Below are 15,685 nucleotides of genomic sequence, written 5' to 3' on the forward strand. Positions count from 1 at the left end.
TCTTTTTGTAAAATAGTAATTCGTTCAATGTTCCATCGATTCAATATGTTCGTAGTCAATTATTGATGCAACAAGTTTGTTCTAAGTATAACACGGATGGAAAAATGGTAAAATCGCGACTGTCTTTCTATAAAATGGTAATTCGTTCAATGCTTCATCGATTCAATGTGTTTGTAGTCAGTGTTCTAAGTATAACACGGATGGAAAATCGCGACAGTCTTTCTATAAAATGGTAATTCGTTCAATATTCCATTCATTGATGATTGAACACGTTCGTAGTCAGTGTTCCAAAAATATGAGACAAAATAGTAAATAATAGATAAATAGAGTGTTTTAAAAATAATGAAGCAATTAGAAATAATTGTATATGTTGCTGAGTAACAAAAGGTCAATTCCAAAATTGGAATGATTGGGAATAATCGTATGTGTTAGTGGGTAACAAAGGCAAAGATGAAACGGATTTTAGAATCAGTGTGTACTGTTTTTTTTTTTTTTTATTGTGGTTTATTTGAAGTTTTTAACATAGATTCAATTGTGGAGATGATAATAGCGGAGCTGTTACTTTAATCAGAATGCCCAAGCTCGATATAATTGTTACAGGGTAACAAAAGGGCAAAGATGAAGCGTATTTTAGAATTGTCGCGTACTATTTTTTGGTTATTGCAGTCTATTTGAAGTTTTTAACATAGATTCGATGATGGCGATGATAACAGCGGAGTCGTTAGTTTAATCAGAACGTCCAAGCGTCCATATTGGTATTCATTGAACAACGTTTTCATCGGTTGTCCATTGAAGGAAATTTCGATGCCAATTGGTTAAACGGCTGGTGAATGAAATCTGCCGTTCGAGGAGCTTCAATGCCACGTCGCTTGTAGTTGAATTATGCATAAATGTTCGTGGATGGGTAACAGGTTTATTTATTCAGATTCTTTTGGTGTATTCATAAATATACGGATGCGACATGGTCTTATTTTTAGGATGAAGAATACACATTTCTTGCGTATGATACTATATTCTCGCTTTTTCTTCAGGTTTGGTCCCTCCAACCCCGCATACAATCAAAATATTCTATTTCAAGAATGTTTCCATCGCAAATTGCACTGTATTTACATTTTGATGCACAAAACGTTAAGAAAAATTAGATCTTTCGCATTATTCGTCGTTTCTCGTGTTCAACTTGCAATTTCAAAGTTCACTTTTTTTTTTTATAGAGGCAAAACACTTCTTTATCATTATTATTATTATTTTTTCTCCTCGCCAATAATTGCTTCGCGTTGCTCGTCGTTTCTCCTGTTCAATTTGTAATTTCAGAGTTCACTTCTTTTTCGATAGAGACAAAACACTTCTCTATCGTTATTATTATTTTTTTCTCTTTACCAATAATTGCTTCGCGTTGCTCGTCGTTTCTCCTGTTCAATTTGTAATTTCAGAGTTCACTTTTTTTTTCGATAGAGACAAAACACTTATTATTATTATTTTTTCTCCTCCCCAATAATTGCTTCGCGTTGCTCGACGTTTCTCGCGTTCAGTTTGCAATTTCAGAGTTCACTCTCTTTCCGATCGAAATGAAACGCTTCTCTATCGTTATTACTACTTTTTCTCTTCGTTAATAATTGCAACGAGGCGCGTCTCACCAGAAGAAGAACGACCACGACACACGCGTGGGCGTGTGTTTTCGCGGTGCGTAGATCGGTATAATTAGAAAAGGGGAGCATTAGTCCAAGTTAAGATATTCTGGGAATTCAGTGTCGTGCCGTGAAATTCTTGGCCCCCGTCAGCCAGGTTCAACCTGTGCCGGAAGCTTATGCAATTACACGATTAAAAAGAGGTCACCGTCTCTATATGCGGTGCACGAGCGAATTTTCATCGTCCAACAACGCCGCCCCGCGTCCTCGTCGCCCCTATTGAGCAATGTCGACCGATTCGACGGGTCTAGCAGCTTCGTTTTCCCTCTTCGTCCATGGAAATCGATCTCTCTCGCGTCGATTCGACGATTTTTCCATCGTGCGATCATCCAGAACGCACCAACGCGCGATTCAACCGATCAGCTGAGAAATTTAAGTCAAAAAATCGTTCGCGAACGCGATTCGACGGGTCTAGCAGCTTCGTTTTCCTTCATCGTCCATGGAAATCGATCTTTCTCTCGTCGATTCGACGATTTTTCCATCGTGCGAGATCATCCAGAACGCACCAACGCGCGATTCAACCGATCAGCTGAGAAATTTAAGTCAAAAAATCGTTCGCGAACGCGATTCGACGGGTCTAGCAGCTTCGTTTTCCCTCACCATCGATGGAAATCGATCTCTCTCGCGTCCATTCGACGATTTTTCCATCGTGCGATCATCCAGAACGCACCAACGCGCGATTCAACCGATCAGCTGAGAAATTTAAGTGAAAAAATCGTTCGCGAACGCGATTAAATCGAGCAACGACGAGTGTTCACGTTGAACGCGAGACGGGCTGGTAGCTTTAAAAAGAAATACTTATAAAACCCACTGTGACTGGTTGGCAATTATCGTATCCATTAATGACGCAGTCGATACATTCCACACACTCCACGTTTTACGAGCAATTACAGCGACAATTATTTATCTTAATACAACGACACTTACGTTGGTCTGAGAAAAAATTCACCGGTTAATAATCAGAAATTGAACGTAGGAAGCGATAAGAAGCAATGCGAGGGGTCAGAAAAAATGCCTGTATATTTATGCATACTAATAGACAGAAATTGAACGTAGAGAGCGATGAAAAACTACGCGAGTGGTCAGAAAAAAACGACTGTGGACTTATGTATACAGGAACAAATGAATTAATGAAAGAATTAGTTGAACACAAGAGGAATTGTCATAATGATCGAGACACCCAAGACTTAGTTGAACACGATTATAAGAACAATTATATGAATCCTTTCTACGTTTTAACATAACGATCGAGACACCCAAGACTTAGTAGAACACGATTATAAGAACTATTAGATGGATCCATTCTACGTTTTAAACAAAAATCGTTTGCCATTTCGAACGATCGAAGAGGAATTGTCATAACGATCGAGACACGCAAGACTTAGTCGAACACGATTATAAGAACAATTATATGACTCCTTTCTACGTTTTAAACAAAAATCGTTTGCCATTTCGAACGATCGAAGAGGAATTGCCATAACGATCGAGACACCCAAGACTTAGTCGAACACGATTATAAGAACAATTATATGACTCCTTTCTACGTTTTAAGCAAAAATCGTTTGCCATTTCGAACGATCGAGACAACCAAGACTCGTCAGGAGGAACGAAAAGTCCTAACGAAAGTTAAATCGCGGATGGTTGATTGCCGATTTTCCATATTTTTTTTTTTTTTTCTTTCTCCTTCGCGACGTGGCTCGAGGTGAGATCACGCAATCGCGAACCGCAGCCGTCACGGCTATTTTCACCCCGAATGGCGTCCCGCGATTCCACGCGAACCGATGATCGAATCGGTCGCGCGGATTTGCAAATCGCCGCGGGGTCACTCGGTCTCGATCACGCGATCCCAGCGTTATTCACCGCCGCTGCGCGCAACAATATGCTAAACGGGAAGAGGCTTTCGCTTCCTGTTTTTACTGCCCCCCCTCGAATCTACGCAGTCTCGAATGGAAATCGATCGACGATCGATCGCTGCGCAATAGCCGATTCAAATGAAGGAACCACGATGAAGAGCTCGATCGTTTCGACGTGTCTGTATCGAGACGAAATGAATCTCGAGATGTTGAATCGTGGATACGAATAGTGAAAGGAACTTGAAAGGTTTGTGCTTTGAAGTGATGGAAAATTGTAGACAGTGTTCGTATCTATTTGTAATTATTTGTAGTGTTAAATTCATCTTGACATTGAACACTTGTTAACTCTTGCTGTTGAATGCCTTTAATTTTTCTTCTTCTTCTTTTACTTTCTCTTTGGATTATTGGCGTTTCTGAGGTCGTCGATTGGCCCAGTATTAGCTCATAAAATTAAGGAACCAAGATGAAGAGTTTGATCGTTTCGACGTGTCTGTATGGAGACGAAATGAATCTCGAGATGTTGAATCGTGGATACGAATAGTGAAAGGAATTACTATTTTCTCTTTGGATTATTGACATTTCTAAGGACATCGATTGGTTCAGTATTAGCTCATAAAATTAAGGAACCAGGATGAAGAGTTTGATCGTTTCAACGTGTCTGTATGGAGACGAAATGAATCTCGAGATGTTGAATCGTGGATATGAATAGTGAAAGGAACTTGAAAGGTTTGTGCTTTGAAGTGATGGAAAATTGTATACAGTGTTCATATCTATTTGTAACTATTTCTACTGTTAGAGTCATCTTAACATTGAACACTTGTTAACTCTTGCCGTTGTATGCCTTTAATTTTTCTTCTTCCTCTTCTACTTTCTCTTTGGATTATTGGCGTTTCTGAGGGCATCAATTGGCCCAGAAAATAAGGGTTGAAAGATTTCTGCTTTGAAGTGATGGAAAATTGTATACAGTGTTCATATCTATTTGTAACTATTTCCACTGTTAGAGTCATCTTAACATTGGACACTTGTTAACTCTTGCTGTTGAACGCCTTTAATTTTTCTTCTTCTTCTTCTACTTTCTCTTTGGATTATTAGCGTTTCTGAGGGCGTCAATTGGCCCAGAAAATAAGGGTTGGTACCAAGAAAGCAGCTAGCAAAAATTACAAACAGACTTGTAAAGAACTTGTAGCTTTCAAGGCAGTCTTCCAAGCATGAACAGCACAGACTTTCAACGTAGCATTAGAATACCATCGAGGTTTTACTTCGCGTCCATTTCCAACAGTTTTCACCCTCCTAGTCACCCTTATCGCGTTACGATGGATACTCGCGTGATTGTTCGCGCTTACCCTTTTTTTTTAACGAGGGAAGGAAAAAAGGAAAGCAACACCCTCGAAGCAGCGCCCCGTAAAATCGATACATCGTTCCATGCGATGGTAGTGGTAACGCACTGTGGTCTGTGACAGTCCTTGGGCCATCTACCGAGGAAGTTCGTTGTTAGTTTACGAATCGATCGCAGGATTTCGTTTTATTATTATTCAATCGAATTTTGCTTCTTCAATTGCTGTGGAATTCTTCTCTTTTCCATATCTTTAAACAAAAATTCATTTTTTCATACACTTTTATTCGATCGTAGAATCTCAGTTTGTTCGAATTATGTAAATCGATGGAAAACACTCGACGAAGGTGATATCGAAACATTTTTTTTTCGATAAAACAGTAGACCAAACTACTTGACCTAAAATCAGCGGAGGTACTTTTGCAAAGTGCCGTGTCCATATTCGAGCCTCCATTTATATTCCTCCACTATTGATAACTCGACTCTTTCCTCTAATTTCGGTCAGCCAGCTAAAAGCTGCTTGAAAATCGAAGGACAATGAATTTTCTTTATCGCGTCGTTCTTCTTATTCTTCGATTGATTAAACGCAGCGATTGAAACGGAAGATCGAACGACTTTTAACACGATGAATGCTTTACTCGAGTTATCGATTATCAGAATTCAATTTAGAAACGATCGTTGACCATCGTTGATCAGCAGAAACACAGAATGGCCCTCGAGAATGGCACAAAGTCACAAAACGTAAAATATATAAGAGTGAAAAGTACTAAAGTGGGAAATAATTATCCACGTAGATGAAGTAGGGTTTAGTACACGCGGTCGAGGTATCTCAGAATGGCTCCAACCCACGCCAAGGTAAATATTTGCAGAGAAAGAGCCGCTCGTTGGGGTACAGCTGACACCAGTCATCGATCAACCTTCACTGTCTCGCGACATCTCGCACGTAGGGTACACGTTGCCAGCAATAAAGCGTGCAATCATCGTGACAAAATCCTCAGTGCTGAGCTGTTTGACGTGACGTTGATGGTAGCCAATGGAAACTCTGCGTCAGTGGAGTTTCTGCGACTTTAAACAGGAAATTAACCTCGCCACGACGATTTCCATCGCGTCAGCTGCTCGAAGATTCGTCTTAAGAAAAGCTCCTTCACTCGACTGACAAGAATTCCAAAGATAAAGAACACTTGAACACGAATGAGAGATCCAACAGTGTTGCATAGAATTGTTTTCGTAATTGCGAGAAATTATACACAAAAATATTCTTGATCGTAAAATTTGAGCATAATGTAGCGTCAGTGGAGTTTCTGTGACTTTAAACAGGAAATTAACCTCGCCACGACGATTTTCATCGCGTCAGCTATTCAAAAATTCGTCTTAAGAAAAGCTCCTTCACTCGACTGACGAGAATTCCAAAGATAAAGAACACTTGAACACGAATGAGAGATGCAACAGTGTTGCATAGAATTGTTTTCGTAATTGCGAAAAATTGCATAATGTATTTGTTAAGTGGCGCGTCACTTAAGTTTTACGATGGATCCTCCATTGTGTTGCAGATGTCGATCTCCAGAGTCAAATCGACGCGTCGCTGGCGATGCCAGCCACTTACCAGACCGTCGTCGCCCGTGCCCAACTCGCTCAGCAATGCTGCGGACTGGCACGCGAGCAGACCAGGATCTGCGAGAGGCTGGTCCACGACCAACACCTCCAGCAACAGGGCTGGGCGGCCGTGGTGGCTAACCTGGAGGACATCACGCAGATGTTCCAGTCGCGCGCCGATCTTCTGCAGCAGAGCTTCGCTGTGTACCTGCGCGAGAGGCAACAGCACATGGAACTGCTCGAAAAGTAGGTAACAAAATCGAAGAAGCTGTCGATTAATCACAGATCACTCGCCACTGAACAATATCATCTAATTTTCCACTAAAAATGATCTTCTCGCAGCTTCAACGCGGACCTGGGCACCCTAGCGAAGATCCCAATCCTGCCAGCGTTGAGAGCCCAAGCAGAAGGACTGTTAAGCCCAGACGATCAGCCAAGCCAGCCTGAGAAAGAACCCGAGGGCAGAGACGAGGTTCTGAGCTTACTTCGATGGATCTCCGCGAAGGACAATCAGAGCAGTCTGGAGCAAGTGGCGGAGCAGTGCTCGCGGGGGCTCGAGCAGTTCGACGAGAGGGTGATGGAGGCGTTGAAAACTGAGGTGAACGCTGCCATCGACAACGCGAACAAGCAGGACATGAAGGAGATCAAAGGGCTTGGCGAGAGGCTGTTCGCGTTGGAGCAGCTGATGGCGCAGACCAAGAAGCTGGTGCACGAGCAAGGGGAGCTGGCGCAGGGTTTCCTGCAGAACCAGAGCCGCGCGAACAACCTGGGCGATCCCAGCGTGCTACCTGACCTCTGCACCTCGCACAGACGCCAGCTGATGGTGATGCTGCAGAACCACAACAAGCTGCGCGACATCAGACGCAGGTGCACCAAGGCGAAGGAGGAGCTGTCAGTGAACATCTACCATCGGCTCAAGTGGATCATGTACGTGGAGAACAAGATGATGGAGGTGGACGGGAAGCTGGTGATGTACCACGAGAGTTTGAAACGTCTGAGAAGGCACCTGGAGGTGCTCCAGCAGATCCACATGGCGCCTCAGATGTACGTGAGCGCTGTGGCCGAGGTTGTACGCAGGCGAACGTTCTCGCAAGCGTTCTTAGTTTGGGCCAGCAACCTCGCGTGTCAGTTGCTGACAGTTCACAGCGAAGAGCTGGCTCGTCGCAGGAAGTTCCAGAGCAAGTTCGACGGACACTTCTTGAACACGCTGTTCCCAGGACTCGAGGACACGCCGCCTCCGTTCGCCACTCAAGCGCCGTCCGTTTTCGACAACAGCTTGCCAAAGGTACTTGCTGGTTTACTAGTTGAATACGCAGGAAATAGGAGCCACGTGTAATCGAATGATTTTTGTTCGACAGTTGACGGCAGAGGACATGGAATCTCTTAGATCGCAGCTACCAGACCTGGCGCTCACCATCTCGTCGCCAGATTTGAATAGCATCACGCAGTTCTTCTTGTCGAAGAGTCTGACCGATGCTAGCACTGATGGGAACAAGGAGAAGGACAGCAGCACCTCTATGCGCGTCGATGTAGCTGCGAAGGATCAGGAAAGGACGAGGGCGCCGATGTTGTTCGACAGGTATCCATCTGTGCTCTTAACGAATGCTTATATACTAGACCAGTGGTTCCTAAAATTCTTTACGATGCAAAACAGCGTACAAACAGTTGGAAACCCTCTCGAACCGATAGCTGTCTTTTATTTACGTTAACGCATTGAAATAATTTCAATTTCTTGACATTCAACCACTTGAATACAATCATACACTTCCAATTTGCGATTAAATCCTCAAAGCACCAGTTAGAAACCACTGTACTAGACTTTGAGGACTACAACAGACTCGGAAGAACTTGTACAACCATAACCACGCGTCTGCTTGATTCCAGGGGTTGTTTCGAGTCGGAGACAGACACGGAGGAGTTCGAGAAGATCGGGCAGGGCGCGGCGGACTCGAAGCCGGAGTCGTACGAAGGCGCGAAACAAATGCGTCAGAAGCAATTGGAGGTTGGTGCCTCGCGAAGCGTGTCCCCCGCTTCCTCGACCTCAACTAACGTATCCCCGCTTAATTCGAAAGTCGCGGACCTGACGAACCGGTCATCCTCCTCGAGCGAGCCCGGATCCTTCCATTTCCCAAGCCTCTCCGCCAGCGAGCGACCCGCTCAGCTGAGCCCGCTAACCGAGTGCGCCGAGAACGGCGAGTCCGCCTCGATGCTTCATCGCGCTGCACAGAGCAACGGCGTACCCAAATATCACGAGCCGCCATCGACGACGGCTACAGCCGACCAGCCCAGCTCGCTCAGTCCAAACCCCTCCTGTTCCCTGTCACGGTCCGTGATGTGCGACGGCCAGCAGCAACAATGCCACCAGCTGTCAGGCAGTGGCGGTAGCAGTCCATCCGTCGGGGTTGGCGCTACCGACTTCATGGGTACTGAGTTTTACATGGACGAGTCCCTGCCGAGCAGCCTCAGCGAACACCCCGCCGACGGCCAGCACCAGGCTATCGTTTCCCTTCTCCAGGTACTGGACGACTTACAGCTCGCTAACAGACCTTGTAGTCGTAGCCGTAAACGTTCCATTACCGCCTCATACGTTCTCTCCTCCAGCCCATGATCGCCTCGCTGTCCTTAAACTTCCTTCTCTTATTCTTCTTCTTCTTCTGTTACTACTTCTATATGGTACACTCGTTTGCTTACATATTCGACATTAGAACATGCATCCCCCTTTTAACTCTTGTATAACGTATTTTTCGTTGCTATCTGTCTAATTTGTGTATATCGTGTCCGTGTATCGTACCCCTGTGTACGAGGTGTGTTCGAAGAGTGATAGGAGTTTGGGATTTGTCTAGTCGCGGACGATGTTGCGCTCTTCTTGGATTGTTAGATATTGTATTACTTGGGTTAATGATTGTTTCGAGCACCGAAACACTTCTCGAACTCGATCTTTGAGATAACTGTTGGCTCTGTTGGTGATGCGCTTTTAATCTAATCTGTGCTTGTAAAGTCGCGGTTCTTTAAGATCACTTGAGACAAAAATTATGTGAAGCTATATCTGGGGAATGTGGAAGCTAGAGTGGCGTTACAGATTAAACGAAGTGTGAGCTCGTGCATCGTCGTGATTTGTTTCGCTACAAATCTGAATTGCTTCATGCAAACAGCGTTGAACTTCATAATTATTTCCTCCACTTTTTTCACGTTTTCGTCAGTTCTTCACGTGATGAGGCGCTAGTCATCTTCGCAGAATAACCAAAAGCAATATTTAACATCGCAGCAAAGAATCGATCGCGAAATAAAAGAATTCCCATTACTTTTCGAACACACCTCGTGTATCTACTTACATCCCCTTCTCGTGCGAACAATTTCAAAGGCAAGTGGTTCCTGCTCGACAATGTTGGTCGCTTACCCTCCCTACAATCTCTCTCTGTGGTTTCTAGGTACTTTCGTTGTCGTTGTCTTTACATTCGTCGTTTCGCTACCCAGTAAGCAATTAGCGCTCTGTCTTAATACGCTAAACGATTGTCGAGAACCGTGTAGGTATGTATTGCCTGCGAGTAACGCTCGGACGAGGCCAAGTTCCGTTGCAACTTCCTGTTCTAGTCTACCCTTAAAAAAATGTAGTGCTTGCGTGTCTCGTTGCGATCGTGTCCGACCAGCTCGCGTCTTGTCTCGTGTGAGAGTGCGTGTGTTTCTTAATTTCTTTACAGGATAGCTGCCGTCGCACTCGATTCCCCTCGATCCCATTTACCCCCTTGAAAGTGCGTCCCCAGTGACACACACACTGGACGTTATTGATTCAGTTTTCAGACTAGATCGACGACTTTGCTCGCAGATTGTTTCCGACTGGACCGACTGCTCGCTGTATCCACACTAACGACCACTTCTCGCATCGTTACCACTCCATACAGACACCCACACACACACACACACACAAATTAAACGCCTCTATGGCTTCTTACTTGTCGAACTGTATTTTTTTCTCTTTTTTTTTTTCTCGTATCCCCCTGTTACCATTTTTTTTAACGACATTAACAGTCTTCTCATCACGCTTGCGAACGATCTTTACGTTTTGACTATATATATGAGATAATAGCTGTTTTCGACGCTCGCTCGTGTCTTAACACGGAAGGGTGCACGCTCGTACGTCGCTCGCTCGCCAGGCTGGTCCTCTTCTCACCCGTCGACGTTTCAGGAGAATCTCGGGAACACGCGCGAGGAGGCGGAGCGGCTGCGCTCGATCCTGAAGACGATGAAAGCGATGGTGTGCGAGGCGTTGACGTCCGTGCGCCAGGAGCTGGCCGTCCTCAGGGATCGCACCGACGAGGAGAAGACAGGATTCTCGAAGATGACGGAGAGGGTGCGCGAGGTCCTCTCGCTGTACTCGAGCGAGTGCGACCGTCGTCTGCGCGAGAGGGAGCAGGAGCTGACCGTGGACCACGAGCTCGAGATGGCTGACGTGAAGAAGCTGATAGAGAGCCGCGAGGAGGAGATCTGCACGCTGAAACGCAACCTGCTGGAGAAGGAGACAGAGCTGGCTGAACGCGAGCGTCTGATCACGACCATGCGCCAGAAGATGGAGGACGAACAGGAGATGAGGGACCTGCAGACGCATCTGCACAAGCAGCTGGAAGAGACATTGAATCAGGCGCGCACTGAGAAAGACGCAGCAGTTCAAGAGAGGGACATGGAGATCGCTGCGTTGAGGAACACAGTGGCTGAGTGCAAGACGAGGATCCAGGAGCGGATCGAGGAGGGTTTGGGCAGCGAGCAGCAGAGGATTGCGAAGGAGACCAGCGACAAGCTTCAGATGGAGTACACAGACAAGTTGGACTCGATCAGAAGCCGTTTGGAGTTCATCGTCGCGTCGACCATGGAGAGGAGCTCGAGCGATGGTAGATTCGATAAGATGGAAGTAAGTAGTGGACGTGTACGTAGAGTGTGCGATGGATTCAGGGACGATTGATTGAGACGACTAATTGTACACGCGTGCCCTGTTCGTTCGGTTTCCAGGGGCGGTCGGATTTCATGGAACTGATCAGACACGTGTTGTCCCAAGCAGCGCAGGATATGAAGCTGTTGAAGTCGCGGATGGAGAAGGCTCAGAACCTGGAGGACTGGACTGTGACGTTGAGAGCCGTGGAGAGCGAGCAGCCAGAGCGCGCGAGCGTGTCGGATCTGGTGAACGAGCTGCGACTGGCCACTCGAATGGTCGAGGACAAGGACAGAGAGGTGGAGATCTACAGAAGGAGAGAAATCGCTTTGCTGGACAAGTGCAAGCGTTACAAGGGCACGATCAGGCAGCTGATGGAGCCAGAGACGTTCAAGAGCGTCCTTGCTGAGCCTGTATTGCGTAAAGAGAGCAGTGACGAGCGGCTGGAGATGAGTCAGAGCAGTCTCGAGGACGTGGCGAAGAGCTTGGAGCCGGAGAAGGACGAGGTGCAGGTGTCTGAGTCGAAGAAGGTGCGACTGGAGGCGAGCAACAAGCCCAGCTGCCTCTCCAAGATGGTCGAACTACTCAAGAACGAGAACAAGAGGCTGCGCGCTGAATTGCAAGCGCGTTGCGAGAGCGAGGTGTCGGCTGAGGCGAAGATAGAAGCGTTGGAGGCGGACAAAGTCGTGTTAGAGATGGAGCTGGTGAAGGAACGACCAAGGAGCTTTGCCGCGTCTGACTCGTCGTCCTCTTCTGAGAGCCGCGAGAAGGACATGAACGCTTCTGTGGCGGTGGTATCCGAGTCTGGAGCCCGTCGCGACGCGGCGACCAGCCCAAAACCGCAGCGTCGATGCGGTTGCACCACCTACTTGACCCACGTGCAGAAGAAGATGAAGAAGATCGCTGAGAAGCTCGTGGAACTGGGCCACATAACTGTGACCAGCTGCAACACGGGCGACCACGTGCTGGTGTTCTGGGACCCGACCCACGGGACCTATATGTTGTACCAAGAGTCCATGACGTTGTATTTCCTTAATTCGGACTCGATCGCTGGCTTGGACTTCGGTTTGAACCCCGACGAGACCCCAAAGAGCTCCCAGGCGATCGTCGAGGTCGTTGGCAAGCAGTACTGTCACGCTAGAAAGGTATGAAGATGCTATACACACATATTTGCCATTACTCTCGATACCACGTATCTTATTAACTTGCTCGTGCACGTGTCGATAAGCGTTTGAGAGTGTAGTATCTTAAAAGAGGTACTTTCGACGAGATAAAACTCGACCAGCATTGAGCAAGGCAGCAATGTACATACGAGATTTGTTCGTGTTTCAGTCGGAGAACCGGTATCGCGTGCCACGCGGCACCATGTTCTATCGAGTGCTGGTGAAACCTGTGGAAGATGGCGCGGCCAAGCTGGCCAGCGTCCAGCAAGAGTAACCGCGCGACGAGGCGAGACGAACCAACCGATATTCTCCGCGACGAACCGATATTAAGCCCTGTGACCGCGGATCCGTGTCGCGGGGATGAACACCTGTGGCCTTGCACGTGCAGTTCATCCGACACGCGGATCCTTAGCGTACACGCTCGAGACCATCCGGTAACCCTCGGATCAAGGCCAAAACCTGCCAGAGCCTGCAAACGCATCCTTGAGAACAGTTCGCGTGTGTCTGAGAGAGGTAGAGAGAGAGAGAGGGAGAGGGAGAGGTAGAAAGAGAGATAGAGAGAGAGACGAGAAGGTTTGAGCGATCGTCGAAGAGAGGTACGAGTTGGATTAGGGATCAGAGACGAAAGGATGCGCTGGCGTTTCATTGTGATACAAGTAATTTTTAAAAAAATGAGTGAAACATAATTGCCGAATGCTGTGGTTAGCTGTGAAGCGTAACGACGTTTGTATTCCTTTTATTATTAGTTTTCTTTTTATTTTCCACAAGAGAATCGAGAGCGTGAGTGTGAGCGCGCGCGAAAGAGAGAGCGAGAGAGAAAGAAAGAATAGTAGTAAGAAAGAAAATCTTGAGCAACCGTGAGTATATATATATATATAGATATATATAAAGTATAATATTATTATTAATATAATTAAACGCGCGCGGCATCGACGATCTTCTTCTCGTAATTTAAATAAGCTGACCGCGTGCAACGGAGAGGAAGTTAGAGTGCGCGATTACGGAAGAGGGGGAGCTCTTTTTTTTTCTTTATTCCCGGACTCAGAAACGAAATTTCCTCGTTCCGCGATTCAAACTATTTTTTATTATTATCATTAATATTATTAATATCAATATTATTGTTATTATTATCGCTATTATTATTATTACTATTACTACCGCTGCTGCAACTACTACTACTACTACTACTACTACTACTACTACTACTACTAATCTTTACATCGCGGGAGCAGTATGATGTAGGGGTGGAAGAAGAAGAAGAAGAAAAAAATTTATCGTAGTAGAGCGTAAGTTTTACAAAGAAACCAGCGAAAACGGAGAAAAAAATTTAGTTAAAATAGACAGAATGAGAGGGTGGGATGCGTAACGCGAACATCACGAATGCTTTGTATATGCAGACTACTATATATATTATATATACAATATATCACACGTTTATTGTATATATTATATATATTATAATATATATACACACGTATAAACGTATATAGACGGTTGTACCCAAGTGTGCAATACTCGCGTACGAGAACTATCACACGAAAAAACACAGAGACACCCAGATAGTCAGACAGAGAGAACGAGCGAGCGAGAGAGAGAGAAAGAAACACACACGTAGGTTCTAAGATAAGTTTAAGATTTTTGTAAAACGAAATAATCGCGTGTCGTGCAATCCTTTTCGAAGACACGTCTGAAACGCAATTAAAAAGGAAAAAAAAAATCGTTTAATTTAGAATAGCGACTAAACGAAGTACCGCGTCGAGTTGGAGCGGGTGTTGCGTCACAATCTTTCTTCTGATCGTTTCGTTTTTAGCGTCCCACGGTCTCGAGGCCCGCTTCCTCCTTTCTCGAACCGTTCTTTCTTTCTTTCTTTCTTTCTTTTTGTTTTTTTCACGACTGCAGCGATAGAATTTGCTTCGAAAAAAAAAGGGAGAGACGAACCCACGGAAATCGCGGGAGAAGAAAAGCACGGTTGCGCGGTTGCGCGGACAGGCACGCTTCGCAAAGCCAACCGACGAGAAAGACGCGGTTTCTCGAGCTCCGTTTCTATGAACACGGACGAACACTTCGTAGGATCAATTTTATAGCCACGTATATACACGTATATACATAATATTACGTACATGGGGATGCATACGCGAACCGTGTGACCACGTGCACGCACGCGTACGTATATTTTTTTCTATCGTTCGATGTCCAAGATGGATCGAGGCTCCGTTTCGAGCGACGATCGTTTAGATCAATTTGTTCAGCTTCCCTCGCGACAGATCGCTCGTCAGAGATCGTTCGATCGTCGATCCTCCTACGATAATCATTAACTACTATCGTTTCTTCACTCGCGATAGTTCGTTAGGCGTTTCGTAGTGTACAGAATAGCTGTGATCGTTATGCTCGACGTATTCACTTCTACGTATGGTCGATAGATAAGATTTTTATTCCCAAACGAGAGACGACACTTGCATGGTCCACGTCCGCACCTGACCAGCGAAGAAAACGGTCCGCGTACACTTTTCTACGCCCTCTGTTCTCACTTCACCGCCTTGTACCAGCTCGCACGAGGGTTCGAGAGCCTCGCACAATCCACGATTGCTCGCTGCGACCATGATTCAACCACTTTTCTCTCTTTCTCCCCGGAAGTAACGAGACAATGTAATACGATGTACGTAGGGCCACGCATGCACACAGTGTACCTGAATCGTTGGACGATGTTCGAACGACGAGCTCGATCGCCTTTTAAATTCGAGTATCGAGAGTAACTGCGAGTAGAATTGCGCTCTGAATAAGCGTCTGTCGATGAACAAGACGAAGACGAGGCTGAGGAGCTTCAATCGCCTTTTAAATTCGAGTATCGAGAGCTGCGAGTGGAGTTGCGCTCTGAATAAGCGTCTGTGGATGAACAAGACGAAGACGAGGCTGAAGAGCTTGTCGAGAGAACGTCGCAGCCCGCTTCTCTGACTTTTGTAGCGCGAGTTAGCTCGGTTTCGAGACGATTCCTCTTTCTTCGCGAATGAGAGTAGAAAGGGAAGACACTTGGAGGAACGTTGAGTGGAATTTATAAATCAGCTGGTTCGTTTCTGCTTTCGCGAAGCCGCGCAGTGTCCTCGAGCTTCCTCGGAGACTCTCGATCGCCAGCGAGCCAC

The 15,685-nt window shown here is 46.0% G+C and overlaps 1 protein-coding gene across 2 annotated transcripts in view; it reads left to right on the plus strand.

Annotated features, from left to right (window-relative positions):
* Window positions 1-13,393, plus strand: part of Atg17 (autophagy-related 17) — a 58,571-nt gene extending 45,178 nt beyond the window's left edge. The window contains exons 3-9 of one of the 2 annotated variants that reach the window (XM_076907960.1): window positions 6,422-6,710; window positions 6,807-7,749; window positions 7,823-8,043; window positions 8,349-8,979; window positions 10,648-11,367; window positions 11,466-12,530; window positions 12,718-13,393. In XM_076907960.1, the coding sequence (XP_076764075.1) occupies window positions 6,422-6,710; window positions 6,807-7,749; window positions 7,823-8,043; window positions 8,349-8,979; window positions 10,648-11,367; window positions 11,466-12,530; window positions 12,718-12,822 (3,974 nt within the window). In that variant the 3' untranslated portion in view covers window positions 12,823-13,393. The remainder of the gene's footprint in view (window positions 1-6,421; window positions 6,711-6,806; window positions 7,750-7,822; window positions 8,044-8,348; window positions 8,980-10,647; window positions 11,368-11,465; window positions 12,531-12,717) is intronic. The other variant, XM_076907961.1, reaches the window with a different exon arrangement.
* The last annotated feature ends 2,292 nt before the right edge of the window (window positions 13,394-15,685 follow it).

Source organism: Xylocopa sonorina, chromosome 17 (assembly GCF_050948175.1).
Source record: "Xylocopa sonorina isolate GNS202 chromosome 17, iyXylSono1_principal, whole genome shotgun sequence".
In the NCBI taxonomy this organism is placed as follows: Eukaryota; Metazoa; Arthropoda; class Insecta; order Hymenoptera; family Apidae; genus Xylocopa; species Xylocopa sonorina.